This window comes from Pyrus communis, chromosome 7 (genome assembly GCF_963583255.1).
Source record: "Pyrus communis chromosome 7, drPyrComm1.1, whole genome shotgun sequence".
NCBI classification, from domain to species: domain Eukaryota; kingdom Viridiplantae; phylum Streptophyta; class Magnoliopsida; order Rosales; family Rosaceae; genus Pyrus; species Pyrus communis.
This window is the reverse complement of record NC_084809.1, coordinates 6438899-6464941: the sequence shown is the minus strand read 5'-3', so window position 1 is coordinate 6464941 and position 26043 is coordinate 6438899. Positions and strand designations below refer to the sequence as shown.

Sequence of the window (26043 nt, the reverse complement as noted above, 5' to 3'; positions counted from 1 at the left end):
AAATTAAACATCAACTATTCATTCAATATCTTTATATAATGAAAGATGACTATAACTTCAAGCAATCCAAAGGGCATTAGAGCACATTTAAATAAAAATATGAATTGATCATAATCTCCATAAAATTAGTTAGCTTTTGACAATTGATGAATGAGACCAACTGCCTGAAATGCTCTCAATCCTTCTCCCACACAATGCCCTTATAATCATGAACGACAATGGTAGCCGTGGGATCAACCACCAACTCATTTTTGACGAAAATCACAATCCGGTAATTGATGCCCCCATCGCCACCTCAATGTCGCCCCGAACGATTGTCGGTAGCATGGTACTAATCTTTCCCTATTCCTTTTTTTTTTTTTTTTTGGCTTTTTTGTTTTTTCCTTTGAGTTTTTTTCTTCATATGTTACTTTATTTGAGTAACCACTATTAAATTTAAGTTTTAAATCGTTGATTTCAAGTGTTTAAATATGAATTATAATAGATTTTGCAGGGAAAAATATATCTTAAATAACATGAATATGATAGTTTATTGTTATGGTAAGAGAAATAAAATATAAAATAAATAAAGAGGAAGAGAAATTTGAAAAAAAAGAATATGAATATGATAGTTTGTTGTTATGGTAAGAGAAATAAAATAAAAAATAACTAAAGAGGAAGAGAAATTTGAAAAAAAAAAAACATGAATATGATAGTTTGTTGTTATGATAAGAGAAATATAAAAAAAAAAATATCTAAAGAGGGAGAGAAATTTGAAAAAGAAGGGTTCGGTACAAATATAGCGATTTAATTTGTTAATAGTTGCTACCTTCCTAGCAATATTTATGTTAAAAATCGGTACTAAAATACCGAACGTATTCTTTTATATTTTATTTATTTATTTTCTGCTTCTTCTTTTTCCATTGAACATTTTTTTTCTTCCTACGTTACTTTGTTTATATTCAAATACCTTTAGGCTTAGATTTATATTCTTATTTTTGAGTGTTTTGATATAAATTATAAGAATTTTTTCACCGAAAATACATTTTCTAGAACATGAAGAGGATAGTTTGGTGTTATGGTAAGAGAATTTTTTTTTTTTTTTTTAATAAATAAGACACAACGATGAAGATGATAGTTTGGTGTTATGACATGATATGTTTATTTGCGCCTTGCCTTTGTCATGCCGTGCTTGTTCGCATCCAACCTTAATAAAAATGCACAACTGTCTGTAAAGGCACAACGAAGGGAAGACGAACAAGTGTCTGATTCCATATATGACCAAGCATAACATTCCTTGCAAGGGCACAATATTTATAAACCACGCGCTTGCTAATTTATGTCATTTGATCTTATTCAATTTAACGGCCAAAAATTGATAGAAGTGTGTGAAAGATAAAAAGATGTGTGTGAATAGCACTACCCGTTCACAAATGCCACGCTTATCTTGTACAACCTTGCACGAAATCTGTGTGATGCCATCATCCCAGCACACTTTGATCAACTCCTTTCAACTCCCCCAATTCTCTATATAAGCTTCTCCAGCCCTAGACGCCAAACTCGCCATTGCTAACTTCAGAGATCGAGGATTAATTGAGATAACGAAAGATTTAGAGGTCGAGGATGGAGAAGCTCGTCAATTTAGTTACCAAGCTGAAGAAAATGGTGAGGTCCTTGTCAATTCTTGGGAACCTTGATCGCCAAGTTGGCATTGGAGGTTTGCCTCGTGCTGTTTGCTGCGAGGAGCTTTTCTTGCCATCTAAAAGGGTGAAGGGCTGTCAAACAAGAAACAACGATGTTGATCCGTTTATAGCAACTCATGCTGCAGCTTAGAATTATTTTTTACTCTTAGACAAAACATTTATATTTGAGAGAGAGAGGTTCACCATTATTGATGCTAATGTACAATGTGAACAAAAGTCAGGTACTTGCATTCTCATCGTAGTGCATGCTCCATCCGAATGTGCAAATAATCATGTGATTTCGGTATTGTAATTTATTTTTGATCGAGCAGTATTTTAATTTAATATAAACTAGGGTAATTTTAGTGCAGAAAGAGAGTACGTTGCCACTACGCCTACGTTTGCTTATGTTTTTGTATTTAATTTGTGTTTGTCAGTCATACAATTAACCTCCAAGGCTTGCACATAGTAGCATTTGAAAATTAAGCATCTTCAATCTAGCCACTGCAATGCTATAGCTTCTGAGTCCAGCAGTAACTTTTCTCCAAAGTAGAAACAACAGCATATACCAGGCTTAAAATATAGGAAAGCTCAAATATGTTGATGCATAAATGATAAATTATACACAATCAATGCCTTTCTTAAATCATCTCCGGAATTCAAATCCGACCCCCTATTTATGGTTCCTTTTTAAATAACTTCTAAATTTTGATAATTGTAAGACAAGAAATGTCTTGCACCACAAGAAATCTCACATGTAGGAGATGCGTATTACTATAGCTTGTAAAGTTTGAATTTGTACGCAGCTCATATAGAATCTGTTAGTGTTTGTGTGATTTTGATATGTACTTCAATGGAGGACCTGTGCAAAGGACCAGAAAATGGTCGAGAGGAAGATGAAGGAAAATGCTTCTGAAATTTCACACACTAAACACGCATACATTTGTTACCGTTATACATGGAAGGAAGAGAGATCCTTCACTCTCCAACACACAATACAATCTCAACCATTCATTGGTATCATCCTATGAGATGATGCCACTTATCTTATTCTATTACTTAAACTAGATACATCATTGAGTAACCATGTGGACTATGATCCAATGGCTCACATTCAAACTGAAATATAAAGCATGTAAGTTGATCTCTGCCGCCAATCTTTAGCTGAAGGGTTACATTCCAACAGAATCAGTAGTTCTTACAGTTCCTGATAGTCCAGTTAACAATTAACTTCAGTGGGAGTTCTGACTCCTCATGAATTCAAATCCTCCATGACAATTAAGGAATAGTAAACATGACATTAATGGAGCTTGAAGAAGGCCAGTAGAGGATCATACACAAGTTGATTGGCATTCACGCTCATAATAAAATCCATATGAGCATAATCCTCTATGTACTCTACCACAAGCTTGTCCTTGTCATGATCTTTGAGGTTGTCAAGCAGAAGCCCCATGTCATTAACGTCAGAAAGCGCATCTCTCCCCCCGTAGCTGATGAAAAGAGGAACGTCTTTCGGAATGTTTGCCATGTTGTACACAGGAGGAGTAGGCTGCTTGTAATGTTCCATGTTCGTGTCTTCGTTACCATAATTGTACATTTCTAGGGTTCCCATCCTGACCACTATCCAAAATCCATAAACCGATATGACCAAACATTAAAATTGTAAGGATTAATATGCTGACTAGATAGGACTTCTGGGAACTTAGTGTTCCAGAATTCAAATATCACAACTTACATAACTCTCCATTAACTGATAAACCAAGAAATGAATGAGACTCACTCTGAGACAGATGTATCATGTTCTTTGTTGCCGTAGACTGGGGAAAATTCTTAAATAAAGCAGCCTTGCTTGCAGAACTGAGGCAGCAATTTGGGCCTACATATGGGTTGCGAAAAACTAATTCATATTAAGTGTGAATGAAGAACCCTAACATTGTTACTATTGAGATTGTGAATCCCATGCATCGTGAAACTAAGGCCATGCATAACAGTTTAAATGATTTTTGGCCTCTCAACCTGTTATAGTAGCCAATAAGTCGGAGCAGTCGACGCCTGGTGTTTTGCAGATAAACTCCACAAGTTCTTGTGTCTCACTGTTGAGATTTTGAGAACAAAAAACTGTTATAGCTGTCATTTTTCAGAAATGTGTCATTTGTTAAAGAAAATATCTAAATTTCTTTAACCAAGTTTAATCTACTTTATGCTATTGTCGTCATGCTTGTGTCTTTATTATTACTAGTGAAGCAAAACAAGTTGCTATCTCACCCGTTTGGAACTTCATGCATGCCCAACAATTTTAGTTTCTGTAAAATGAAAAAAGTCAACAGCTGAGGTTAATTCCATTTTTGCAACAGTGAATTTCTAAAATTCATATTTTTAAAACAAAAGAGTAGTCACTGAGTTGTGTTACTTCTGATAAAAATAAGTCCATAAGAATCCTTATAAACAGCGAGGACATCTGACCCAGGTAAGCGATTGGGGTAAGCAAAGCAGCCGATCTGAGCAAGTTTAACAGTTTTTCTTGGGAGAAAGCAGCGAGGGCAGTCAGAGTTCCCTATGAAATTCGTATGGTTAAAATATGTTAATCACAACTGAGTGGACAAAGAGGTGTACCCATGGAGTGGACGCTAGTATTGTCCAACTTTAGATATGAGCAAATTAGGTGAATATTTACCAAGGAATGCCCAACATAGTGTAAATTCTGTCCTGTTTGATTGTTCACATACTTGAATAAAGCCGGAAGATCATAAGCAGCTAATTCATCCCATGACCAGTCCCAGTAAGCCTACACGTTATAGAAGATTCAACAGATATGTTTCGGTAAAAGATTATGATCTGCAGATGGCATGATGTAATCAACATTTGACAAGGCAACGCTAACCGGATCATTAGGAGTAAGTGATGTGTGTCCGCGACTAGATTTTGTTGCGCGAGTGTTAGCAAGCCATACATCAAACCCATTGTCTGCCAAGATAAATGCCAAAGCTTGATCCGGCGGATTGAGTAGCCATGCTGAAGCATCCTGTTTTGTTCACACACAGTTGTTCTTTAATTAGTTCATGCATGTTTGTCTTCCACATGTGTAAGTGTATGCATATGCATGCTCACAGATATGGTGCTTAGGTGAAAACCATTAAGAGGCCATGTTGTAACAGAACAGGCTTCTTGTTTGGTGTTTCGTCACCAGACCGTCCCTTTGGAATTCTCTGCAAGCCGATGATGTAACCGTCTTCAGTTGTTACCTGAAACTCATCATAAATTTCATGAAAAAACACAATAAAAAAAATGATCTTTTTCCCTTGACAAAAGCTGAAAAAGTAAGGCATGCACTTTCTGATGCTTACTTTATGTTCTTGGCAAGTATAGCCCTGTGTCTCCAACATTGATTTGCAAATGCCGCCATCGACATTTTCGATGGATTGCAGCTTAGTTCTTGTTGCTGCAACTACTGAAACCCAAAGTAGAGCCACAACAAGTATAATGGTCGAAGGATTTTCCATTTGAAGCTAAGGTGTCTGTGAGTGCAATAATTTTCCCCGGTTTTATTATTTATAGTAGACAAATGCATATAAAACAACCAAACAAACGTAACAGACTAGTACTTTTCAGTGTGAGTGAGTCACACCACCACTTGGTGTTACTAATCTACTCGTATTATAACACTTATATATTGAAACTATATCTTAAGTCCATGACATATCAATAATGTCGTTCACCCGTATTATAACATCTAAAATGATAACATACATGGCGTTTGATGGTTTCTAAGCTTTTGTGAATGCCATGAGCTGATTGCGTCAGACATAATGCATCAACTAGCATATGCCAAATCAAAAAGAAAATCTATGTCACGTCAAGAAATGACCATCATTTCAATAAAACAAAATTTCTGGCAACTAAAATTTGGTTTTTATAGATAATGATAACAAAATAAGTGGTTTGCAATGAAACTAAAATGTAATCAACTAGCATATGCCAAATAAAAAAGAAATGTCACGTCAAGAAATGACCATCATTTCAATAAAACAAAATTTCTGGCAACTAAAATTTGGTTTTTATACATAATGATAACAAAATAAGTGGTTTGCAATGAAACTAAAATGTGTGGTTTTCTTTTGGTCACGCGCTTTGTTCCTGTCTATTATTGGATTTGGAGTTGAATAGTTTAAACTATTGACATTTTTACCAATATTCTTTTAGTGAGTATTAATGTTTGTTTGGGAAGTGATTTTCACATGCTTCCTTTAACCTCTCGCACACCAATATTAATTTAACCTCAACTATCGATTTGGTTTGACTTATTCAATCCGATGGCCAAAACTAAAAAGAGGTGTGTGAGAAGCTAAAAATGATGTATGATTATCACTTCCCGTTATTTTTATGTATAGGTTTATGTTACACCAACTTTTGGAGGGGAAACGACCTCCAACATTTACGGTTGGCAGGAAACGGGTATAATTTTCGGGGAAGGAAAGCGTCTGATATTCTACGGGTGCTTAAATTGACAAAGTTGACTGCAAAATGTTGGATCATGCAAGTTAGGTATCAATTTTCTCTACTTTATTCTAAGATAAAAATCAAGTTACGACAATGAGAGTGAAAGAAACCAAGAAAAAAAAAAGCCTTCTAAAATTTAACAATTGCAAGAAAAAAGAACTACAAAAGTAGCTGAAGTCTCAATGGAGCTTGAAGAAATCCAGTAGTGGAGCATAGACAACTTGGTTGGCACTCTCAGCCATAAGAAAATCCATATGAGCGTACTCTGCTGTATATTGTGCCACCAGCTTGTCCTTATCATGATCTCTGAGGTTGTCCAGCAAATACTTCACATCAAGCACGTTCGAAAGTGGGTCTCTCCCTCCATAGCTTAGGAATAGAGGAACGTCTTTTGGGATGTTTTCCATGTTGTACACAGGAAGAGTAGGCTGATTGTAGTGCTGAATGTTTATTGCTGGAAAAACATAATCGTACATTGCTATGTTTCCCTTTGTGACCACTTTCCAGCATCAAAGAAACAAAAAATTTGAAAGTTTGTCAGTACTGAATTTAACCAGAGTGGATATATATGAACTAAAAGTTTCAAAACGAATACTAGCTTTTTTTTCCTAATTTACTTTGGGAGAACGACTTCACAGGGTTGCATCATGACAGTGTTTGATTAGCTTGGGATACAGCTACGGTAACATGCCCAGTCTGGATAGCTTTCTTTCGTACTTTAGACACCTCGCAGTTACAATGCACCAATACTGAACCCGGAATTGAAAGAGACTTACTCTGAAACAGATGCATAGCATTCTTTGTCGAAGTGGACTGGGGCATATGTTGAAGAAAAAAATTTATGCTTGAAGAACCGAGGCTACAATTTGGCCCTATAACAAATTTCAAGTTAGAAGGGTAAATGACAAAGACTAACATTGTGAAAAGGACTTTCATGCAACGGGCATCCTTGATGTGGGTAAGTTTCTCTATAACATGTTGTCACTGTTGGAAATTCAAATCAAAACAGGTTGTAAAATGTTGCTGCTAGCTGTTTGTTTCTTTCCAGCTACAAAGAACAAATTCTCCTCCATGTGCTAGCCGAAAGGTGTTGAAAGACAGCAAGGAATGATGCAGAGCATGTGTGTAAAAGTGTCTAGCAGCTGGTGCATATGTGAAAGGGTGTAAAGATGGTAATCACCATCTGTCGCTGCATGTGTGTGTGCCAGATTGTTCTAAGTTCATTTGATCTGTTTGAATGGTTGTATGTGTTGTTGTATTTTTTTATTTAAAGCACTTGAGTGGTTCTTTGTTGTTTGGATTGTATAAATAGGCCTTTCATGCTAGGCTTTAGGCATCATCCGAATCCCATTTTCTGATTGTATTCTCTCAGGTTCATAAGCTTGTAAGCTTCTGTTTTCTGTTTTTTTTTTTCTTCAGTTTGTAAACTGCCTTTTATTTCATATATCAAGAGAGTGTGGTTCGTGGAAGCTTGTTATTTCCTATCCCTTCTCCATTTGTTAGTCCAATTTTATTGAGAGTGAAAGAAGTGAGAGGTGTGATAGAGTTTGTAAACTTATCACCCACATATTTTGGTATTGAGTTAGTAAACTCTTGTGAATACCAACAATTGGTATCAGAGCCAGAATACCATTCTGGCAAGTGCAGTAGCTATGGCGTCCAACTTAGTGCAACTCCAAGTTCCCACATTGAAGAAAGAAAATTATGAAAGATGGTGCATCCAATTCAAAGCATTGTTTGGATCACAGGAGCTATGGGAAGTTGTCAGTAGTGGGTATGTTGTACCCACTGCCGAGCAAGAAGCCACATATACTGCAGATCAAAGGAACACTCTCAAGGATTTACGAAAGAAGGACCAGAAGGCGTTGTATCTTCTTTATCAAGGATTAGAAGATTCAACGTTCGAGAAGGTTGCAGAAGCAACAACGAGCAAGCAAGTATGGGACACACTCAGTACAATCTACAAAGGAGTAGATCGGGTCAAGAAAGTGAGATTACAGTCACTTCGAGCAGATTTTGAAACTGCTCACATGAATGAAGGAGAGAGCATCTCTGACTATCACTCAAGGCTCATTGTGATAGTAAATCAGATGAGGAGAAATGGCGAGAGACTCGATGAAGTACGAGTTGTGGAGAAGATACTCTGGTCACTCACATCTAAGTTTGAGCATGTGGTGACTGCCATTGAGGAATCCAAGGATTTGGAGGTGATGAGTGCAGAGGAGCTACTAGGATCCCTCCTAGTTCACGAGCAACGCATTCAGAAGAATGCAAACCCCACAACGCTAGAGCAAGCTTTGGAGTCAAAGTTGAATATTGACAAACCAAATGGAGGTCGTGGGCAGTGGAACTCACGTCGTGGGAGTTCATCTAACCGTAGCCGAGGACGAGCTCGAGGAAGAGGTCGAGGCTATGCACAAAATCGAGGTCAGTCTCAGGAGTGGAGATCTACTCGACGAAAGGCGCATATCCAGTGTCACAACTGTAAGCAATATGGACATTATGCCAATGAATGTTCACATAAAAATGGTGAGCATGTCAACATGGCAGAATCAAGTGAAAATACTGATGAAGAACTTACAGTCTTGCTAGCACACCATGATTCCAGTAGCCAACAAGATGTTTGGTAATTGGACTCTGGTGCAACCAATCACATGTGTGGAAAGAAGGAGTTTTTTGCCGAACTCAAAGATGGGGCCTATGGATCTGTAAGTCTTGGTGACTCCTCAAAGTTGCCAGTTGAAGGCAAAGGGAAGATCAAGATCATCCAGAAGGATGGTAAAGAAGAATACATCTCCGATACCTACTACATACCAGGTATGAAGAGCAACATTCTAAGCATTGGTCAACTGCTCCAAAAAGGGTACATTATACATATGGAGAACATGCTTCTCACTCTCAGGAATGCAAGGAGAAAGCTTATTGCACGTGTTCGAATGTCAAAGAACCGGATGTTTCCGTTGAATTTGAACACAAAGATTGGAAGCTGCAACATCGGTGTAATGGAAGATGAGTCATGGAAATGGCATCTTCGATTTGGCCATCTTCATTTCAATGGCCTAAAGTTGCTGTCAAGTGGAGGAATGGTTCGTGGTCTACCCCAAATTGAAGCCACACGCCAAGTATGTGAAGGTTGTGTGCTTGGCAAGCAAGCACGACTATCGTTCCCTGTTGGTGATACATGGAGAGCAAAGGCACCACTGCAGTTGGTGCACACAGATATATGTGGTCCATTGGATCACATGTCTTATGGAGGTAATAGGTATTTTATTACCTTCATTGATGATTTCAGTAGAAAGACTTGGGTCTATTTTCTCAAGGAGAAGTCAGCTGCCCTAAAAATTTTCAAGGAGTTCAAGGCACTCACAGAGGCTGAAAGTAACCACAAGTTTGTGGCTGTGAGATCAGATAGAGGTGGAGAGTACACCTCCAATGCTTTCCAAGCATACTGCAAGGAGCAAGGAATTAGGCATCAACTTACTGCTGCCTATACCCCACAGCAAAATGGGATAGTCGAAAGAAAGAATTGAACCATCCTTGACATGACAAGGTCCATGCTTAAGGAGAAGAATTTGCCAAAAGAGTTATGGGCAGAAGCTGTAGCTTGTTCGATTTATTTGTTGAATCGATGTCCAACAAAGAGTGTCAAGAGGATGACACCACAAGAGGCTTGGAGTGGATACAAGCTGAATGTTACACACCTAAGAATTTTTGGGTGTGTTGCATATGCTCAAGTTCCAGAAGCCAAGAGGAGGAAACTTGATGATAGAGGTGAGAAGTGTGTGTTTATGGGCTATAGTGAAGAGTCCAAGGCATACAAGCTCTACAACCCACTAACTGGCAAACTAGTGGTTAGTAGAGATGTCATCTTCAGTGAGGAAGAGACATGGAAGTGGAACAACAAAGAAGTCAGTAAAGAGAAGATTGTCTCCACTAATTTTGAAGAACCAGAAGTTGTACCACCGATTGAGCAACAGCCTGCTCAAACAATCACAACAACTCCAGTGCACAGAATTGCAAGGAGTGGTCCTACATCTAGTGAGGAAAGCAGCTCCTCAACTCCAGTGAGGTTAAGGAGTCTCACAGAGATTTATGGACAAGAAGAAGAAGAAGAAACCAACCTTTTCTGCTTGTATGCAGACCACGAGCCTCTCTCATTCAATGAAGCTGTGGAAGAAGATTGTTGGAAGAAAGCCATGGAAGAAGAAATCCATGCCATCGAGAAGAATGACACTTGGGAGCTGACAAAGCTCCCACCAAATCAGAAGGCTATTGGTGTCAAGTGGGTTTACAAGATCAAACGCACTGCAGATGGGAGTGTGGATTGATACAAATCAAGGCTTGTAGCAAAGGGCTACAAACAGAAGTATGGAGTGGACTATGATGAAGTCTATGCTCCAGTTGCAAGACTTGACACGGTAAGATTACTAATCTCTCTTGCCGCTCATCATAAATGGAAAATTTATCAACTAGATGTCAAGTCAGCCTTCCTTAATGGAGTTCTTGAGGAAGAAGTGTACGTGGAACAACCAGAAGGCTTCCAAGTACAGGGCAAAGAAGATAAGGTGTATCGTTTGAAGAAGGCTTTGTATGGCCTCAAGCAAGCACCACGAGCTTGGAACTCAAGGATTGACAACTACCTTCACCAAAATGGATTTCAGAAATGTCCATACGAGCATTCAGTTTACATGAAGAATGGTGCAAAAGGGGAGTTCTTAATTATTTGTCTCTATGTAGATGACTTGTTGTTTACAGGAAACAATGAAGCAATGTTCTGTGAGTTCAAACAATTCATGTTCAGTGAATTCGAGATGACTGACAATGGATTAATGTCATACTTTCTTGGCATAGAAGTGAAGCAAGGAAGTGATGGTATCTACATTTCTCAACAAAAGTACATGAGAGATATATTGGAGAAATTCAATATGGACAAGTGCAATATTGTCAACACTCCAGTTGCAACTGGATTGAAGCTGTCTAAGGAAGGAGAATGTGAGTTTGTAAACTCAACCGTGTACAAAAGCTTGGTTGGAAGCCTAAGGTACCTCACAATCACAAGACCAGACATAGTTTATGGTGTTGGACTTGTAAGTCGATACATGGAAACACCAAGGGAGTCTCATTGGCTTGCTGTCAAGAGAATTCTAAGGTACATAAAAGGTACTCTAAACTTTGGTCTATTTTATAATTTTGGTGAAGATACAAAATTATATGGCTATTCGGATAGTGATTGGGGAGGTGACCAAGATGAAAGGAAAAGCACAACTGGCTATGCCTTTTTTCTAGGTTCAACAGCTTTCTCGTGGACTTCAAAGAAGCAGTCAATCGTTGCCTTGTCATCATGTGAAGCCGAGTATGTAGCTGTAGCCTCAACCGTGTGTGAGGCAATTTGGTTAAGGAATCTATTGAAATCAATGTGTCATTCACAAGAAGAATCGACCTTGATTCATGTGGATAACATTTCAGCCATCAAGCTTGCTAAGAATCCAGTCCAACATGGAAGGAGCAAGCACATCGATACCAGGTTCCATTTTCTGAGGGACCATGTGAAGCAAAAGACAATTGAACTTGTCTACTGTCACACCAAGGAACAAGTGGCAGACATCTTCACAAAGCCATTGCCAATTGAATCATTCCGGCTACTGCGTGAAATGCTAGGAATGAAGGCGTTTTGATTTGAGGAGGTGTGTTGGAAATTCAAATCAAAACAGGTTGTAAAATGTTGCTGCTAGCTGTTTGTTTCTTTCCAGCTACAAAGAACAAATTCTCCTCCATGTGCTAGCCGAAAGGTGTTGAAAGACAGCAAGGAATGATGCAGAGCATGTGTGTAAAAGTGTCTAGCAGCTGGTGCATATGTGAAAGGGTGTAAAGATGGTAATCACCATCTGTCGCTGCATGTGTGTGTGCCAGATTGTTCTAAGTTCATTTGATCTGTTTGAATGGTTGTATGTGTTGTTGTATTTTTTTATTTAAAGCACTTGAGTGGTTCTTTGCTGTTTGGATTGTATAAATAGGCCTTTCATGCTAGGCTTTAGGCATCATCCGAATCCCATTTTCTGATTGTATTCTCTCAGGTTCATAAGCTTGTAAGCTTCTGTTTTCTGTTTTTTTTTTTCATCAGTTTGTAAACTGCCTTTTATTTCATATATCAAGAGAGTGTGGTTCGTGGAAGCTTGTTATTTCCTATCCCTTCTCCATTTGTTAGTCCAATTTTATTGAGAGTGAAAGAAGTGAGAGGTGTGATAGAGTTTGTAAACTTATCACCCACATATTTTGGTATTGAGTTAGTAAACTCTTGTGAATACCAACAGTCACTACCTGTTGTAGCTGTGAGGTGGTTGGAGGCAACCACTGCCCGGTCTTGCACAGATATACTGCAGAATTTGCTGCACCTGCCTATTGGGATTTCGATGAGATCAGATAAAACTTATTATCGAAGTATAAAATGAGCGATCAAGAATAAAATGGATTAAAATTTCAACCAACAAATTTCGTTTTGCTTTGAATAAATCGTTACTTGAAGCACAAGAAATCCTCTTCATTTATACAATGAAAAAATTACAAGACATACTTAAAATCTTCCCATACTTTTTTGTGCCAGATTGAATTTAACTCAGTGTATAGTCTGCATTTTTCTTTACAAATTATTTGAGCTGCAATCTCACCTGTTCGGAAATTCAAGGGAAAAGAAGAAAGCCGGTCCCTGATAAAGAAAATAGATAAAATTATGGGTCAGTTTTCTATGTTCATCACATTGAATTTAGAAATCCATACATGAAAAACCAAACTGTTCATTGAATTGTGTTACTTGAGCTAAGAACGCATTGACAGCAGTTCGTGCAAAAGGTGAGCGCATCTGACCAAGATAAGCAACTGGGGCAAGCAATGCAGCAATGCAGCTGATCTTAGTATGTTTAGCAGTTTCCTTGGGAGAAGGCAGCTAGGGGAGTTAAAGTTCCCTATGATTCAATACTTCCAAGTCTTAGTCATCAATTTTCTCTTTATCGAAATTTTTTCTAAAACTATAAATTATGAACAAAGTACAAATTATTTACCAAGGAATGCCCGACATAGTGTAATTTCTGTCCTGTTTGATTGTTTACATACGCAAACAATGCAGGAAGATCATAAGCAGCCAATTGATCCCATGACCAGTCCCAGTAAGCCTACATTATTAGAAGAAAATACGTACTTTTAGCTTAATTAAGGTTATGATCTGCCAATGGCATGATGTAATCAGCATTTGATAAGGGCAAGCGAACCGGATAAAGCGGAGTAAGTGTTTTGTGTCCACGGCTGGAGACTGTGCCGCGACTGTTGGCAAGCCATACATCGAAACCATTGTCTGCCAAGATAAACGCCAAAGCTTTGTCCGGCGAATTGAGTAGCCATGCTGAAGCATCCTGCTAAATTAGGTATAAATTTACCGTAAGGATCCCGTCGTGTAACAAAACAGGCAGCTTAGCTGCTGTCTCATTACCTAGCAGACTTCCCAGCTGGCATCCTTTGCAAACCAAGGATGTAACCATCTTCTGTTGATCATCATCTCCATAAAATTAGTTAGTTTTTGACAATTGATGAAATGAGATCAACTGCCTGAAATGCTCTCAATCATTCTCTCACACAATGCCCTTATAATCATCAGCGACAATGACAGCTGCAAGATCAACCACCAACTCATTCTTGACGAAAATCACAATCCGTTAATTGATGCCCCGCCACCACCTCAGTGTCGCCCCGAACGTTTGGGTGAGGATCGGTAGCATGGTACTAATCTTTCCCTATTCCATTTTATTTATTTGTTTTTTTCTTTTTTTGTTTTTTGCTTTGAGTTTTTTCTTCGAGTTTTTTCTTCATATGTTACTTTATTTGAGTAACCACTATTAAATTCAAATATCTTTAAATTTAGATTTTAAATTGTTGATTCCAAGTGTTTAAATATGAGTTATAATATATTTTGCACGGAAAAATATATCTTGAAGAACATGAATATGATAGTTTGTTGTTATAGTAAGAGAAATAAAAGAAGAAAAAAACTAAAAAAGAAAAGAAATTTGAAAAGGAATGAATCGGTATGATACTAGGGATTTTAATGTAATTTCAGTTGCCACCTCCTTAGCGATAGTTCTATTGACAATCATAGTGAAATACCGAACGTATTCTTTTATATTTTATTTATTTATTTATTTTCTACTTATTCTTTTTCCATTGAGCTTTTTTTTTCTTCCTACGTTACTTTGTTTATATTCAAATACCTTTAGATTTAGATTTATATCCTTGTTTTCGAGTGTTTTGACATAGACTATAAGAATATTTTTACCGAAAATACATTTTGTAGAACATGAAGAGGATAGTTTAGTGTTATGGTAAGAGATTTATTTTTTATTTTAGATATATAACAAAAATAGGACACAACGATGAAGATGAAAGTTTTTTTTTTTTTTTTTTTTGGGAAATGATGAAGATGATGGTTTGGTGTTATGGCATGATATTTTTACTTGTGCCCTGCCTTTGTCAAGCCGTGCTTGTTCGCGTCTAACCTTCATAAAAATGCACAATTGCCTGTAAAGGCACAACAAGGGGAAGGCACGAACAAGTGTCTGATTCCATGTATGACCAAAGCATAACATTCCTTGAAAATGCACAATATTTATAAACCACACGCTTACTAATTTATGTCATTTGATCTTCTTCAATTTATTCAATTTAACGACAAAAATTTGAGAGGAGTGTGTGAATGATTAAAAGAGGTATGTGGATAGCACCACCCATTCACAAATGCCACGCTTATCTTGTACAACCTTGCACGAAATCCGTGTAATGCCATCATCCCAGCACAATTTGATCAACTCCTTTCAACTCCCCCTATTCTCTATATAAGCTTCTCCAGCCCCAGACGCCAAACCCGCCATTGCTAACTTCAAAGATCCAGGATTTGTGATAACGAAAGATTTAGAGGTCGAGGATGGAGAAGCTCATCAATTCAGTTACCAAGCTGAAGAAAATGATGAGGTCCTTGTCAGTTCGTGGGAACCTTATCGCCAAGTTAGCATTGGAGGTTTGCCTTGTGCTGTTTGCTGCGAGGAGCTTTTTTTGCCATCTAAAAGGGTGAAGGGCTGTTGAACAAGAAACAACTCATGCTGCACCTGGAATCATTTTACTCTTAGACAAAACATTTATATTTGAGAGAGAGAGGTTCACCATTGATGCTAATATACAATGTGAACAAAAGTCAGGTGCTGGCATTCTCATTGAGAGCATGCTCCATATATCTGGATGTGCAAATAATCATGTGATTTCGGTTTTGTAATTTTTATTTGGTCGAGCAATATCCTAATTTAATATAAACTACCGTAATTTTAGTGCAGAAAGAGGGTACGTTGCCACGCCTCCGTTTGCTTATGTTTTTGTATTTAATTTGTGTTTGTCAATCATACAATTAACCTCCAAGGCTTACACATAGTAGCATTTGAAAATTAAGCATCTTCAACCTAACGACTGCAATGCTGTAGCTTCTGAGTCCAGCAGAAACTTTTCTCCAAAGTAGAAACAACTGCATACCAGGCTTAAAATATAGGAAAGCTCATATATGTAGATGCATAAATGATAAATTATACACAATCAATGCCTTTCTTAAATCATCTCCGGAATTCAAATCCGAACCCCTATTTATGGTTTCTTTTTAAATAACTTCTAAATTTTGATAATATATTTTAAATCCGAACCACAAGAAATCTCACATGTAGGATGCGTATTACTATAGCTTGTAAAGTTTGAAATTGTACGCAGCTCATATAGAATCCATATTGTTCCTACTCCAGTTCCAGATAGTTCAGCAAACAATTAATTAACTTCAGTGGGAGTTCTGACACCTCATGAATTCAAATCCTCCATAACAATTACGGACTAGTAAACAGGACATTAATGGAGCTTGAAGAAGGCCAGTAGAGGATCATACACAAGTTGATTGGCATTCACACTCATAATAAAATCCAAATGAGCATAATCCTCTCTGTACTCTACCACAAGCTTGTCCTTGTCATGATCTTTGAGGTTGTCAAGCAGAAGCTCCACGTCATTAACGTCAGAAAGCGCATCTCTCCCCCCGTAGCTGAGGAAAAGAGGAACGTCTTTCGGAATGTTTGCCATGTTGTACACAGGAGGAGTAGGCTGCTTGTAGTGTTCCATGTTCGTGTCTTCGTTACCATAATCGTACATTTCTAGGGTTCCCATCCTGACCACTATCCAAAATCCATAAACCGATATGACCAAACATTAAAATTGTAAGAATTAATTTGTTAATTAGAAAGGACTTCTGGGAACTTAGTGTTCCCGAATTCAAATATTACAACTTATACAACTTGCCATTACTGATAAACCTAGAAATGAATGAGACTCACTCTGAGACAGATGTATTATGTTCTTATTCGCCGTAGACCGGGGGAAGTTCTTAAATAAAGCAGCCTTGCTTGCAGAACTGAGGCAACAATTTGGGCCTGTATATGGGTTGCAAAAAACTAATTCATAACCCTAAAATTGTTACTATTGAGATTGTGAATCCCACGTGAAATTAAAGCCCTGCATAACAGTTTAAATGATTTTTGGCATCATAACCTGTTATAGTTTCAAATAAGTCGGTGCATTCTACGCCTGGTGTATTGCAGATAAAGTCCACAAGTTCTTTTGTCTCACTGTTGAGATTTTGAGAACAAAAAACTGCTTTAGATGTCATTTTTCACGTGTCATTTGTTAAACAAAATATCTAAAAAAAATTTACCAAGTTTAAGCAAGTTTATGCTATTGTCTGCGTGCATGTGTCTTTATTACTACTGAAGCAAAACTGCTTAAGTTGATCTCACCTGTTCGGAACTTCATGCAAACCCAACAATTTCTGTTTCTGTAAAATAAAACAAGACAACAGTTTAGTCAGTTTGTTCCATTTTTGCAACAGTGAATTTCTAAAATTCATATTTTTAAAACAAAAGAGCAGTCACTGAGTTGTGTTACTTCTGCTAAAAATAAGTCCACAAAAATCCTTATAAACAGCGAGGACATCTGACCCAGGTAAGCGATTGGGCTAAGCAAAGCAGCCGATCTTAGCAAGTTCAACAGTTTTTCTTGGGAGAAGGCAGCGAGGGCAGTCAGAGTTCCCTATGAAATTCGTATGGTTAAAATATGTTAATCACAACTGAGTGGACAAAGAGGTGTAACTGTGGAGTGGAGGCTAGTATTGTCCAACTTGAAATATAAGCAAATTAAATATAAGCAAATTAGGTGAATATTTACCAAGGAGTGCCCAACATAGTGTAAATTTTGTCCTGTTTGATTGTTCACATACTTGAATAAAGCCGGAAGATCATAAGCAGCTAATTCATCCCATGACCAGTCCCAGTAAGCCTATACATCATAGAAAATACAATATGTTTCAGCAAAAGATTATGATCCGCAGATGGCATGATGTGATCAACATTTGATAAGGCATAGCTAACCGGATCATTAGGAGTAAGTGATGTATGTCCGCGACTAGAATCCGTCCCGCGAGTGTTAGCAAGCCATACATCAAAACCATTGTCTGCCAAGATAAATGCCAAAGCTTGATCCGGCGGATTGAATAGCCATGCTGAAGCATCCTGTTTTTCACACACAGTTGCTCCTTAATTAGTTCATGCATGTTTGTCTTCTACATGTGTATGTGTATGTATATGCATGCTCAAAAATATGGCGCTTAGATGAAAACCGCTAAGAGCCCATGTTGCAACAGGACAGGCTTCTTGTTTGGTGTTTCGTCACCAGACCGTCCCTTTGGAATTCTCTGCAAGCCGAGGATGTAACCGTCTTCAGTTGTTACCTGAAACTCATCATAAATTTCATGAAAAAACACAATAAAAAAATTGATCTTTTTCCCATGACATAAGCTGAAAAAGTAAGGCATGCAATTTCTGATGCTTACTTTATGTTCTTGGCAAGTATAGCCCTGTGTCTCCAACATTGATTTGCAAATGCTGCCATCGACGTTTTCGATGGATTGTAGCTTAGTTCTTGTTGCTGCAACTACCGAAACCCAAAGTAGAGCCACAACAAGTATAATGGTCGAAGGATTTTCCATTTGAAGCTAAGGTGTCTGTGAGTGCAATAATTTTCACAGGTTTTATTATTTATTGTAGACAAATGCATATAAAACAACCAAACAAACGTAACAGACTAGTATTTTTCAGTGTGAGTCATACCACCACTTGGTGTTACTAATCTACTCATATTATAACACTTAATTATTGAAACTATATCTCAGATTCATGACATATCAATAATGCCGTTCACCCGTATAACATCTAAAATGATAACATACATGGCGTTTGATGGTTTCTAAGCTTTTGTGAATGACATGAGCTGATTGCGTCAGACATAATGAATCAACTAGTATATGCCAAATCAAAAAGAAAATCTATGTCACGTCAAGAAATGACCATAATTTCAATAACACAAAATTTCTGGCAACTAAAAATTGGTGTTTATAGATAATGATAACAAAATAAGTGGTTTGCAATGAAACTAAAATGTGTGGTTTTCTTTTGGTCACGCTTTGTCCCTGTCTATTGGATTTGGAGTTGAATAGTTTAAACTCTTGACATTTTTACCAATATTCTTTTAGTCAGTATTAGTGTTTGTTTGGGAAGTGATTTTCACATAGTTCCTTTAACCCCTTGCACACCAATATTAATTTAATCTTGACTATCGATTTGGTTTGACTTATTCAATCCGATGACCAAAACTAAAAAGAGGTGTGCGAAAAGCTAAAAATGATGTATGAATATCACTTCCCATTATTTTTATGTATAGGCTTATGTTACATCAACTTTTGGAGGGGAAACGGCCTCCAACATTTACGGTTGGTAGGAAACGGGTATAATTTTCGGGGAAGGAAAGCGTCTGATATTCTACGGGTGCTTAAATTGACAAAGTTGACTGCAAAATGTTGGATCATGCAAGTTAGGTATCAATTTTCTCTACTTTATTCTAAGATAAAAATCGAGTTACGACAATGAGAGTGAAAGAAACCAAGAAAAAAAAAAGCCTTCTAAAATTTAACACTTGCAAGAAAAAAGAATTACAAAAGTAGCTAAAGTCTCAATGGAGCTTGAAGAAATCCAGTAGGGGAGCATAGACAACTTGGTTGGCACTCTCAGCCATAAGAAAATCCATATGAGCGTACTCTGCTGTATATTGTGCCACCAGCTTGTCCTTGTCATGATCTCTGAGGTTGTCCAGCAAATACTTCACATCAAGCACGTTCGAAAGCGGGTCTCTCCCTCCATAGCTTAGGAATAGAGGAACGTCTTTTGGGATGTTTTCCATGTTGTACACAGGAGGAGTAGTCTGATTGTAGTGCTGAATGTTTATTGCTGGAAAAACATAATCGTACATTGCTATGTTTCCCTTTGTGACCACTTTCCAGCATCAACAAGAAACAAAAAATTTGAAAGTCTGTTAGTATTGAATTTAACCAGAGGGGATATATATGAACAAAAAGTTTCAAAACGAATACTAGCTTTTTTTTTCCTAGTTTACTTTGGGAGAACGACTTCGTAGGGTTGCATCATGACAGTGTTTGATCAACTTGGGATACAGTTACGGTAACATGCCCAGTCTGGATAGCTTTCTTTCGTACTTTAGACACTTCGCAGTTACAATTCACCAATACCGAACCCAGAATTGAAAGAGACTTACTCTGAAACAGATGCATAGCATTCTTTGTCGAAGTGGACTGGGGCGTATGTTGAAGAAAAAGATTTATGCTTGAAGAACCGAGGCAGCAATTTGGCCCTATAAAAAATTCCAAGTTAGAAGGGTAAATGACAAAGACTAACATTGTGAAAAGGACATTCATGCAACGGGCATCCTTGATGTGGGTAAGTTTCTCTATAACATATTGTCACTACCTGTGGTAGCTGTGAGGTAGTTGGAGCAGCCACTGCCCGGTCTTGCGCAGATATACTGCAGAATTTGCTGCACCTGCCTATTGGGATTTCGATGAGATCAGATAAAACTTATTATCGAAGTATAAAATGAGCGATCAAGAATAAAATGGATTCAAATTTCAACCAACAAATTTCGAAGCACAAGAAATCCTCTTCATTTATACAATGAAAAAATTACAAGACATACTTCAAATCTTCCCATACTTTTTTGTGCCAGATTGAATTTAATTTAGTGTATAGTCTGCATTTTCTTTACAAATTATTTGAGCTGCAATCTCACCCGTTCGGAAATTCAAGGGAAAAGAAGAAAGCCGGTCCCTGATAAAGAAAATAGATAAAATTTTGGGTCAGTTTTCTATGTTCATCACATTGAATTTAGAAATCCATACATGAAAAACCAAAAAGTTCATTGAATTGTGTTACTTGAGCTAAGAACGCATCGACAGCAGTTCGTGCAAAGGGTGAGCGCATCTGACCAAGATAAGCAATTGGGGCAAGCAATGCAGCTGATCTTAGCATGTTTACCAGTTTTCCTTGGGAGAAGGCTGCTAGGGGAGTTAAAGTTCCCTATGATTCAATACTTCCAAGTCTCAGTCATCGATTTTCTCTGTGTCGAAATTTTTTCTAAAACTATAAATTATGAACAAAGTACAAATTATTTACCAAGGAATGCCCAACATAGTGTAATTTCTGTCCTGTTTGATTGTTTACATACGCAAACAATGCAGGAAGATCATAAGCAGCCAATTGATCCCATGACCAGTCCCAGTAAGCCTACATTATTAGAAGAAAATACATAGTTTTAGTTTAATTACGGTTACGATCTGCAAATGGCATGATGTAATCAGCATTTGAGAAGGCAAAGCGAACCGGATAAAGCGGAGTAAGTGTTTTGTGTCCACGGCTGGAGACTGTGCCGCGACTGTTGGCAAGCCATACATCGAAACCATTGTCTGCCAAGATAAACGCCAAAGCTTTGTCCGGCGAATTGAGTAGCCATGCTGAAGCATCCTGTTAATTACAAAAACATAATTGTTTCTTAATTCGTTTGTACGCTACGTCACGTAAATGTGTATGCATGGTCAAATATAAGGTGCTAAATTAGGTATAAATTTACCATAAGGATCCCGTGGTGTAACAAAACAGGCAGCTTAGTTGCTGTCTCATTACCAGCAGACTTCCCAGCTGGAATCCTTTGCAAACCAAGGATGTAACCATCTTCTGTTGTTACCTTCGAAATTACCACGACGAAAGATGAAAAACATTTAATTAGTTAATGCGAAAGAGTGATGTATAAAACCCAAAAAAGAAAGGCTGGAAATTTTGACACTTGATCATTACTTTATGTTCTTGGCAAGGGTAGCCTTGTGTCTCCACCAGCGATTTGCAAATGCCACCGTCGACATTGCCGATTGATTGCGGCTTAGTTCTTGCAGCTGAAACACAAAGTAGAGCTACAAGAAGCAGAATGCTGAAAGAGTTGGCCATTTGGAGCTGAGTTGTGTAGTTTCTGAGTGCAACAAAATCAGGGTTTGCTTTTTATAGTGAACAAATCCATAACAAAACGGATGAAGCCATTAATTAAAAGAAATATTTATGATGATTTCTCATGAAAGTAATATTTCATAAGAGTTGACCTCCCAAACCTCAACTGGTGGTGACTGGTCAGACTTTGACATATTTTCCTAAAAAATAGAATGTGTGTAATTCCTAATAAATGCAATTTCTACGTTTCATTTGTACATGTAAATGTAGGGACTCGCTACAGTTCATGTATTTACTTAACACATTTACCATATATTAATTATTAAGTAAATCCATGTATTGTAAATTTGTAGTTAAGTCCGTATACTATGATTTATTAATTTGGGATACAACTCTCATTTCCTTGTCAACGCGCAAGAAAACTGTTAATAAAGAGTGTTGGTATGTCCACTTGCCTACCTTTATTGTTGCTCGCACCTTATAAAACAAAACAAATAACAAATTAATATAAAGTAAACGAAAAAATTAAGAGAGGTGAGTGAGCATAGTACTTGCCGTCTTTGGCAAAGTACACCCACTTTGGAATCGGTCATGAAAACGTAATAGTAATCCACAAACCTACATTTTCCTACCAGTTTATAGTAGTAGTGTTTCTAAATGGGTGAAATATTTGTTGCTTGGGGTCCCCAACGGCCAACGTCCTTTTACAAGTATTTTTTAGGGTACGAAACTGCACTTCTTTCAGAACCTCCGTGCCTTGCACTAAGTAACCTTTCCCGTCATTGGATTTAGCAGATGCAAAGTCTAAGGATGACATTACAATTACTGGTTCTGATGAGAAGATTCCAATCTGTTGTTAGTGACGTGGGTGAATTCTTGAGATGGAAGACAGGGGTGCCCTTACTTAGGGTTGCGGATTTCTCTTACTTTAAGAAAGAAGGTAGCACCTTCGTGAATCAAGGAAAAAATGCTCAGGAAATCGTTGCGAGTGCAGTCATCCACCTTCACTCCTCCTTCGTCGGCGTCCTTGTAACCTACATTACTCACTTCGTTCAGTAAAAGGGGTGATTTCATGTGATTCTGAAACCATGGCGAAATCATCTTCTTCACAGATGATTCCATGGCTGGATTACAGCCATTCTTCTTCAAAGCAGATGTCGTGGCTGCATTACTGTTACTAGTCAAGAGGTGGATTGATGCAAAGGAGGAGTCAAGGCAGCTGTGACCCCTGTCCCGTGACGGCATGTTTACTTACAAAGAATGAGTATCTAAATTATTCTCGATTTTTAACTTCCCTTGGTTTTACCCGTGAATTAGATTGGTTAGGAGTAGTTAATCCGATATATTCACTCATTCTCTTTGATATTCCTGACTTTTCCGATTCACGATTTCCCTTAACAACACGCAACCGTGTAGAGAATCTAGAGATATATAGATAATAAGGCATTGAGTGTTGATCTAGACAAACTACGGTAAAGGTACAAAGGAACCATAAAAATGGTAGTAATTATACGAATTTTGTTGGTAAAAGGAAGATCCAGTACACAGTATGGGTAAATACAACTCTGCCCTCAGGGTTGTCAATGAGAAATATGATGAGGGAAAAGAAAAGAATATAAAAGAATTGGCATTACTTCTGTCACAAGTAAATATTCTCATTGAAGTCTAAGGAAAGCCATGAGAGGATCATACACATCTTGCTTAGCAGTTTCACCCATCACAAAATCTAAATGAGCGTAATCGTCTAGATACTGAAGCACAAGCTTATCTCCATCATGGTTTTTGAGGCTCTTCAGCAGCAGCTTCACATCTTTGATGTCGGAGAGGGCATCTGCCCCACCGTAACTGAGGAAGAGAGGAAGCTCATCTGGAATGCTTGTCATGCTGTACACGGGAGGATTGGGCTGCCCGTAGTGCTGCATGTTCTCGTCCTTGTAGTTAAACATTGCAACTGTTCCGTCCCTTATCACTGTTGAGAAATCGCAGGATTGAATTCGAGTTAATTTATTATGGTTTCAATTTAAGCGTCGCAAAGGAGTTCGTAGCATTCAAAGTACTGGTGGTTTGTGAATGAGAAATTAAGAACTTACTCTGGGACATATGTACCAAGTTTTTGGTTGAAGTTGACTGAGGCTCATGGTCTAGAAGAACATCTACTATGGAAGAATTTAAGCAGCAATTCTTCCCTTCATTTTCCAAAAGTTTCCAAGTCAGTACATAGAAGAATGATTGAAATGGTAGTAAGAATCTTAGGAACGTATGTATTACCGGTGAATGCAGTCAACCAATGGGTGCAATCAACGCCTGGTTTCCGGCAGACAGCCTTCAGAACTTTGACTGCCGCCTTCCTATTCAGTTCAGGCAACAGAAATAAACAATAGCATGCAAGTTCTGATCTTATAATTGGGAGTTTTCGGTGAATGCTAGATTGCGAATTACAAGGAACAAGTGAACAAGAATTGTTACCGTTTCAGATTAAATTGTCTTAAATCTGCATTGTATAATGCCTGTTAAGAGAAGATAATAGGTTGTCAAAGAGTTGAATTCTGTTAGGAGACTAAAAAAGCTAGAAAAAAGGAATTTCTATTTACCTCGGCAATAAAGTTTTCAGCAACAGCTCTTGCTAGGGGTGAGGACATTTGGTCAGCATAAGCAATCGGACTAAGTAAGACGGCTGATCTCAGGTTCTTCAGTTGCAGGTCTTTGGAAATTGCAGCGAGAGCAACCAATGTTCCCTGCAAAATAAATCCGTCGCTTGCTGTGTTTATACTTTAAAACTCCGCCAAAAGTTTAATACACTTTTTAAAATGTTTGCAGAAGAGAAGAAAGCTGCTGAGTCTGTGAAATTCACCAGCGAATGTCCAATATAATGAATTTTCTGTCTGGTTTGATCTCGCACATACTGGAAAGTAGCCGGGAGATCATAAGCGACAAGTTCATCCCATGACCATTCCCAATAAGCCTGAAAATGAGCAAAGTGACCCTAATGTGAAATACAAGATGGTGATTGTGTTTTTTTGAGTATTTTCATGTTGTTAGATGCAACCAAACAAAAATTTGCAACAAACATGAGATTCAGGAGAACAAGAGTAGTTACCGGATCATCAGGACTGAGTGATGTGTGACCGAGGCTGTATTTGGTTCCGCGGGTGTTTCCAATCCACACCTCATACCCGTTGTCAGCTAAGAGGAAAGCCAAAGATTGGCCTGGACGTAGCAGCACCCATGTTATCCCATCCTGCCCATTAAACCACATAAACAAAGTGTTACATTTTCCCAATTTACTGAACCTACTGAAAAGAACTGCACAGAATTACTGACCATCAGAAGACCGTGTTGCAGAAGTACCGGTACCCTCTTCCCCGACAGCCCCCCTGACTTCCCCGCTGGAATTCTCTGCATGCTGAGAATATATCCATCTTGTGTTGTCACCTACACAACCCAAAAATGCAACCAAGTCACTTCAGTCAATGTTTGCCAGTGACTCGAAATTATTAACAGACGGAAGAGCGAAAAAAAATGTAGGCATGTCACCGTGTGCTCTTCGCAAGCATAGCCTTGTGTTGCCACCATTGTTGCACAGATTCCGTCATCACCGGGAGACGGAGCGAATGCAGAAGCAGCATCCTGCACATTATTAGCCAAGAACAACTTTGTTCTGGTTCCAACTGCTGACTCACAGAAGAGAATAACTACAATGATAAAGGTTAAAATCTTATTAGCCAACATCTTCATATGTTTAATAATTGTTTCCTGGTACAAATCACCTTTTGAGGTTCCCGGCATTTTTATAGTGCAGAAAAAAACCAGGTAAAAACAGAACTGGGGTGTTCACATGAGCTAATAGCCTAATACAAATTGCTTAATGGATTAAACTAAGGTTCAACTAAGGCATCTAATGCTGATGGATCCTACTTTTCACTAATTAAAAGCAATTAAGAAATGTATTAACCTCAGATTTCGTCCCTGCCACGATTCCATAACTTAACAAGAATTTCCTGGATAAATCCAAACTCTAATCCAAGTATGTAAAACCAAAACATGGACATGTTGTCACTGTTCCTTTTGTCTAATTTGTAAAAGACGAAGGCGTACTTCCAATGAAGCCGCAGAAAGTAGTACATTTACGGATGTAAACTACCAAACCAACAAGAGCTCCAACACTTTTTCCCGGTTTGGCCAACCAGAGTAAGAAACCTCGAATGGTTTATTTCGCGGGGAAAAACTTTGGTGTACTGGTTGTATGCACCAGTTCTTTGTCTCTCCAATGAGGAGACACAAAAAAACGAGTGTATACAACCAGGATCGACAAGTTTTTCTCCAATTCGAAGCATCCATTCTCTGCATAAACCATGGATACCTGTATCATACTCGCTGTTAACATACCATGGTTTCTTAAGCAAAGTGTTTCTTTCCTCATCTCA

The 26043-nt window shown here is 38.0% G+C and overlaps 5 protein-coding genes across 5 annotated transcripts; all 5 read right to left on the bottom strand.

The window, feature by feature from the left end:
* Positions 1 to 2708: 2708 nt before the first annotated feature.
* On the bottom strand, positions 2709 to 5214 carry LOC137740377 (triacylglycerol lipase 2-like). Its single transcript, XM_068480252.1, has 9 exons — positions 5006 to 5214; positions 4793 to 4903; positions 4543 to 4683; positions 4336 to 4446; positions 4072 to 4215; positions 3927 to 3964; positions 3678 to 3754; positions 3442 to 3537; positions 2709 to 3281 (listed from the first exon to the last, which is right to left on the bottom strand). The coding sequence occupies exons 1-9, from the start codon at positions 5159 to 5161 to the stop codon at positions 2962 to 2964; spliced, it is 1194 nt and encodes a 397-aa protein (XP_068336353.1). The 5' UTR covers positions 5162 to 5214; the 3' UTR covers positions 2709 to 2961.
* Positions 5215 to 6337: 1123 nt separating this feature from the next.
* LOC137740432 (triacylglycerol lipase 2-like) lies at positions 6338 to 13687 on the bottom strand. Its single transcript, XM_068480304.1, has 7 exons — positions 13586 to 13687; positions 13214 to 13324; positions 12967 to 13098; positions 12824 to 12861; positions 12477 to 12550; positions 6834 to 6907; positions 6338 to 6646 (listed from the first exon to the last, which is right to left on the bottom strand). Exons 1-7 carry the CDS (start codon positions 13685 to 13687, stop codon positions 6338 to 6340), a joined length of 840 nt encoding a protein of 279 aa, XP_068336405.1.
* Positions 13688 to 15949: 2262 nt separating this feature from the next.
* LOC137741010 (triacylglycerol lipase 2-like) lies at positions 15950 to 18384 on the bottom strand. The gene is made up of 9 exons (XM_068480819.1): positions 18109 to 18384; positions 17896 to 18006; positions 17648 to 17788; positions 17445 to 17555; positions 17166 to 17309; positions 17018 to 17055; positions 16773 to 16849; positions 16559 to 16654; positions 15950 to 16399 (listed from the first exon to the last, which is right to left on the bottom strand). Exons 1-9 carry the CDS (start codon positions 18262 to 18264, stop codon positions 16080 to 16082), a joined length of 1194 nt encoding a protein of 397 aa, XP_068336920.1. The 5' UTR covers positions 18265 to 18384; the 3' UTR covers positions 15950 to 16079.
* Positions 18385 to 19240: 856 nt separating this feature from the next.
* On the bottom strand, positions 19241 to 21622 carry LOC137738842 (triacylglycerol lipase 2-like). The gene is made up of 8 exons (XM_068478316.1): positions 21476 to 21622; positions 21252 to 21365; positions 21005 to 21145; positions 20798 to 20908; positions 20542 to 20701; positions 20096 to 20194; positions 19884 to 19979; positions 19241 to 19603 (listed from the first exon to the last, which is right to left on the bottom strand). The coding sequence occupies exons 1-8, from the start codon at positions 21620 to 21622 to the stop codon at positions 19284 to 19286; spliced, it is 1188 nt and encodes a 395-aa protein (XP_068334417.1). The 3' UTR covers positions 19241 to 19283.
* Positions 21623 to 23128: 1506 nt separating this feature from the next.
* Positions 23129 to 25737, bottom strand: LOC137740295 (triacylglycerol lipase 2-like). Its single transcript, XM_068480156.1, has 9 exons — positions 25154 to 25737; positions 24941 to 25051; positions 24717 to 24857; positions 24471 to 24581; positions 24211 to 24354; positions 24086 to 24126; positions 23888 to 23967; positions 23710 to 23805; positions 23129 to 23588 (listed from the first exon to the last, which is right to left on the bottom strand). The coding sequence occupies exons 1-9, from the start codon at positions 25403 to 25405 to the stop codon at positions 23275 to 23277; spliced, it is 1290 nt and encodes a 429-aa protein (XP_068336257.1). The 5' UTR covers positions 25406 to 25737; the 3' UTR covers positions 23129 to 23274.
* Between the last annotated feature and the right edge of the window lie 306 nt (positions 25738 to 26043).

Excerpts from the sequence above, each read along its gene's own strand:
- LOC137740377 (XM_068480252.1), bottom strand. The coding sequence starts at position 5,161 with ATGGAAAATCCTTCGACCATTATACTTGTTGTGGCTCTACTTTGGGTT. Across the intron at positions 4,684-4,792 it reads TACAACATGGCCTCTTAATG|GATGCTTCAGCATGGCTACT; the intron begins GTTTTCACCTAA and ends TGAACAAAACAG. Across the intron at positions 3,538-3,677 it reads CTTATTGGCTACTATAACAG|GCCCAAATTGCTGCCTCAGT; the intron begins GTTGAGAGGCCA and ends ACCCATATGTAG.
- LOC137740432 (XM_068480304.1), bottom strand. The coding sequence starts at position 13,687 with ATGGTTACATCCTTGGTTTGCAAAGGATGCCAGCTGGGAAGTCTGCTA. Across the intron at positions 12,862-12,966 it reads TCAATGCGTTCTTAGCTCAA|GGACCGGCTTTCTTCTTTTC; the intron begins GTAACACAATTC and ends TTTCTTTATCAG. Across the intron at positions 6,647-6,833 it reads CTGGGCATGTTACCGTAGCT|GGAAACATAGCAATGTACGA; the intron begins GTATCCCAAGCT and ends GTGGTCACAAAG.
- LOC137741010 (XM_068480819.1), bottom strand. The coding sequence starts at position 18,264 with ATGGAAAATCCTTCGACCATTATACTTGTTGTGGCTCTACTTTGGGTT. Across the intron at positions 16,655-16,772 it reads CTTATTTGAAACTATAACAG|GCCCAAATTGTTGCCTCAGT; the intron begins GTTATGATGCCA and ends ACCCATATACAG. Across the intron at positions 16,400-16,558 it reads CATAATACATCTGTCTCAGA|TGGTCAGGATGGGAACCCTA; the intron begins GTGAGTCTCATT and ends GATTTTGGATAG.
- LOC137738842 (XM_068478316.1), bottom strand. The coding sequence starts at position 21,622 with ATGGCCAACTCTTTCAGCATTCTGCTTCTTGTAGCTCTACTTTGTGTT. Across the intron at positions 20,909-21,004 it reads CACTTACTCCGCTTTATCCG|GCTTACTGGGACTGGTCATG; the intron begins GTTCGCTTTGCC and ends CTAATAATGTAG. Across the intron at positions 19,980-20,095 it reads CTACCTCACAGCTACCACAG|GGCCAAATTGCTGCCTCGGT; the intron begins GTAGTGACAATA and ends AATTTTTTATAG.
- LOC137740295 (XM_068480156.1), bottom strand. The coding sequence starts at position 25,405 with ATGCCGGGAACCTCAAAAGGTGATTTGTACCAGGAAACAATTATTAAA. Across the intron at positions 25,052-25,153 it reads ATGCTTGCGAAGAGCACACG|GTGACAACACAAGATGGATA; the intron begins GTGACATGCCTA and ends TGGGTTGTGTAG. Across the intron at positions 24,127-24,210 it reads CTGAAAACTTTATTGCCGAG|GCATTATACAATGCAGATTT; the intron begins GTAAATAGAAAT and ends TTCTCTTAACAG.